The sequence below is a fragment of the Aplysia californica genome, unplaced genomic scaffold, assembly GCF_000002075.1.
Source record: "Aplysia californica isolate F4 #8 unplaced genomic scaffold, AplCal3.0 scaffold00555, whole genome shotgun sequence".
Taxonomy (NCBI): Eukaryota; Metazoa; Mollusca; class Gastropoda; order Aplysiida; family Aplysiidae; genus Aplysia; species Aplysia californica.
Window position 1 is genome coordinate 331,658 of NW_004797825.1, and position 2,026 is coordinate 333,683.

Sequence of the window (2,026 nt, forward strand, 5' to 3'; positions counted from 1 at the left end):
CCCCCAACAACAAACAAACCCACCAAACAAACAAAAAAAACCCCCAAAACAAGGCGACTAGTTTATAAGGTCATGCATCCTTCACGTTAAGATTAGTTTCTAGCCTATATTATTATGATCTATAGCTAATATGACAAGGACTGAAAATATTTTGAGTCCACGATACACGCATTCAGAGTTTTAAAAAATAATAAATTAAAATCCCAATACTCTAATATCTTACCTCTCCACCATTGTGGTTTGCATAAGGCTGCAGAAGATCAAGGACAACCTTCTCCCAACTGCTGTCCGCCTTGTCCGGGTTATCACTGTCCACCCTCCTCTCACTCACTCGGATCTTGAAGCTGTAGGTACCGGGAAGGTCCGGCGGGGGAGTATCGCCTCTCTCCCGATCCGTGGCGTAGAAGATGAAGAAGCGCCCGTTGTTGGCGTAATCGGGGTGGAAAGCCATGCCCAGAAAGCCCCTCTCGTCTCCGGAAAATCGGCTGAGTTCCACTTCATCCGTTAAATCCAAGAATGTTTCACTATTCCATTCTTTTGTTCGGATATTGTAGATCCTCACCTTGCCTTTCTAGAAAGCGAAGACCAATCGTTCAAACAAACAAACAAACAGACAAACAAACGAACGAACGAACGAACAAACGGACTAATGGACAACAGACTCATAGAAAGCTATTTGACTTGTGGTAACAAACACACAAAAAAGTGTTAGTCTTGAGGTAACAACTGAAAAAAATGCTTGCTTTTGTCAAGAATTATAGCAAGTTATAATCCAACGTAATTAACATATTAATTATTATATTATTCTTTCTCGCTGGAAATACTACAAAGGGCAATACTACCGCTGCAATGTGGATATCGCCTTCAAATGAGTCCTGCAGGACAATGACTTCAAACAAAAGACATTTCCCAGATAGTAGGATAACAATGAGCACACGTTTCTGAAAAATCAGTTAAATAATATACAGCAATTATACGCATGACTACTTCGATCTGTCTGCTTTTGTAGTTCTTTCACTGTCGTTACCTCCTCTGTGCTTTCTCCCCCCCTCCCTCCCTCCCTCTCTCTCTCTCTCTCTCTCTCTCTCTCTCTCTCTCTCTCTCTCTCTCTCTCTCTCTCTCTCCCCCCTCTCTCTCTCTTTCTCTCTCTCCCCAGCTCCTTCACTCTCCTCACATCTTTCTCTCACTCTCTCGTGCGGAGTAAACAATGTACACACACATTCTGGAGACAGGTTGTAGACCCACTGCTGTGACCACTAACGGATTTTCTGACGTCACTCGCATTGGATCTGGGCAGAAAGACGACATCCTAATTCAGCTGATTACGAACTCGACCAACGAAATGGAATACAATGTTCGATTGCATACAGCCTTAAAGTGGTTCTTGTCAGTTCCGATATTGTAACCTTTAGCCCAGCGCCAGAACCTTTTCGAGAACAACTCGATCAGTCTGTCTTCGATACACTCTTTTCTATGTCTACAACAGTGTGTGTTAAAACAACAACAACAACAGCATAAAAAACAACAACAAAACAACGACGACGACGACAGCAAAACGCAAAAGAGCGGGGTGCGTTGTGAGAGCAAGTGTTTTAGATGATTTTACATTCTCAAATGAAGGAAAACAAGAAGGAAAGCGTTTTAGATGAAGATAGGATCGAACCTGCACGAAAGCAACAAATCTTGCCTAAAAGCAGATTAAGACAAAAGTCACATAGAAAAAGAATCAGAAGAAGCTGGCAACAGAAGAGCGCCTACCACCCGCTCAGAAGAAAAGATAGAACAAAGGACGGGACTTACTTGTTGGGTAACAAACGTCAAAAAAAAAAAAAAAGGACGGAACTTACTTGATGGGCAACAAGCAGAGCAAAAGCCTGGGACTTACTTTTTGGGGCAACAAACAGATAGAACAAAGGAAGGGATTTATTTGTTGGGCAACAAGCAGATAGAACAAAGGCCGGGACTTACTTTTTTGTTCAACAAACAGATAGAACAAAGGACGGGATTTACATCTTACTTACTTGTG

The 2,026-nt window shown here is 42.2% G+C and overlaps 1 protein-coding gene across 1 annotated transcript in view; it reads right to left on the reverse strand.

Annotated features, from left to right (window-relative positions):
- Nucleotides 1-2,026, reverse strand: part of LOC101846760 (HHIP-like protein 1) — a gene marked incomplete in the record, with an annotated part of 35,355 nt that overhangs the window by 16,156 nt on the left and 17,173 nt on the right. Inside the window, 1 exon segment of the mRNA XM_013087187.2 lies at nt 224-571. Within this exon segment, the coding sequence (XP_012942641.1) occupies nt 224-571 (348 nt within the window).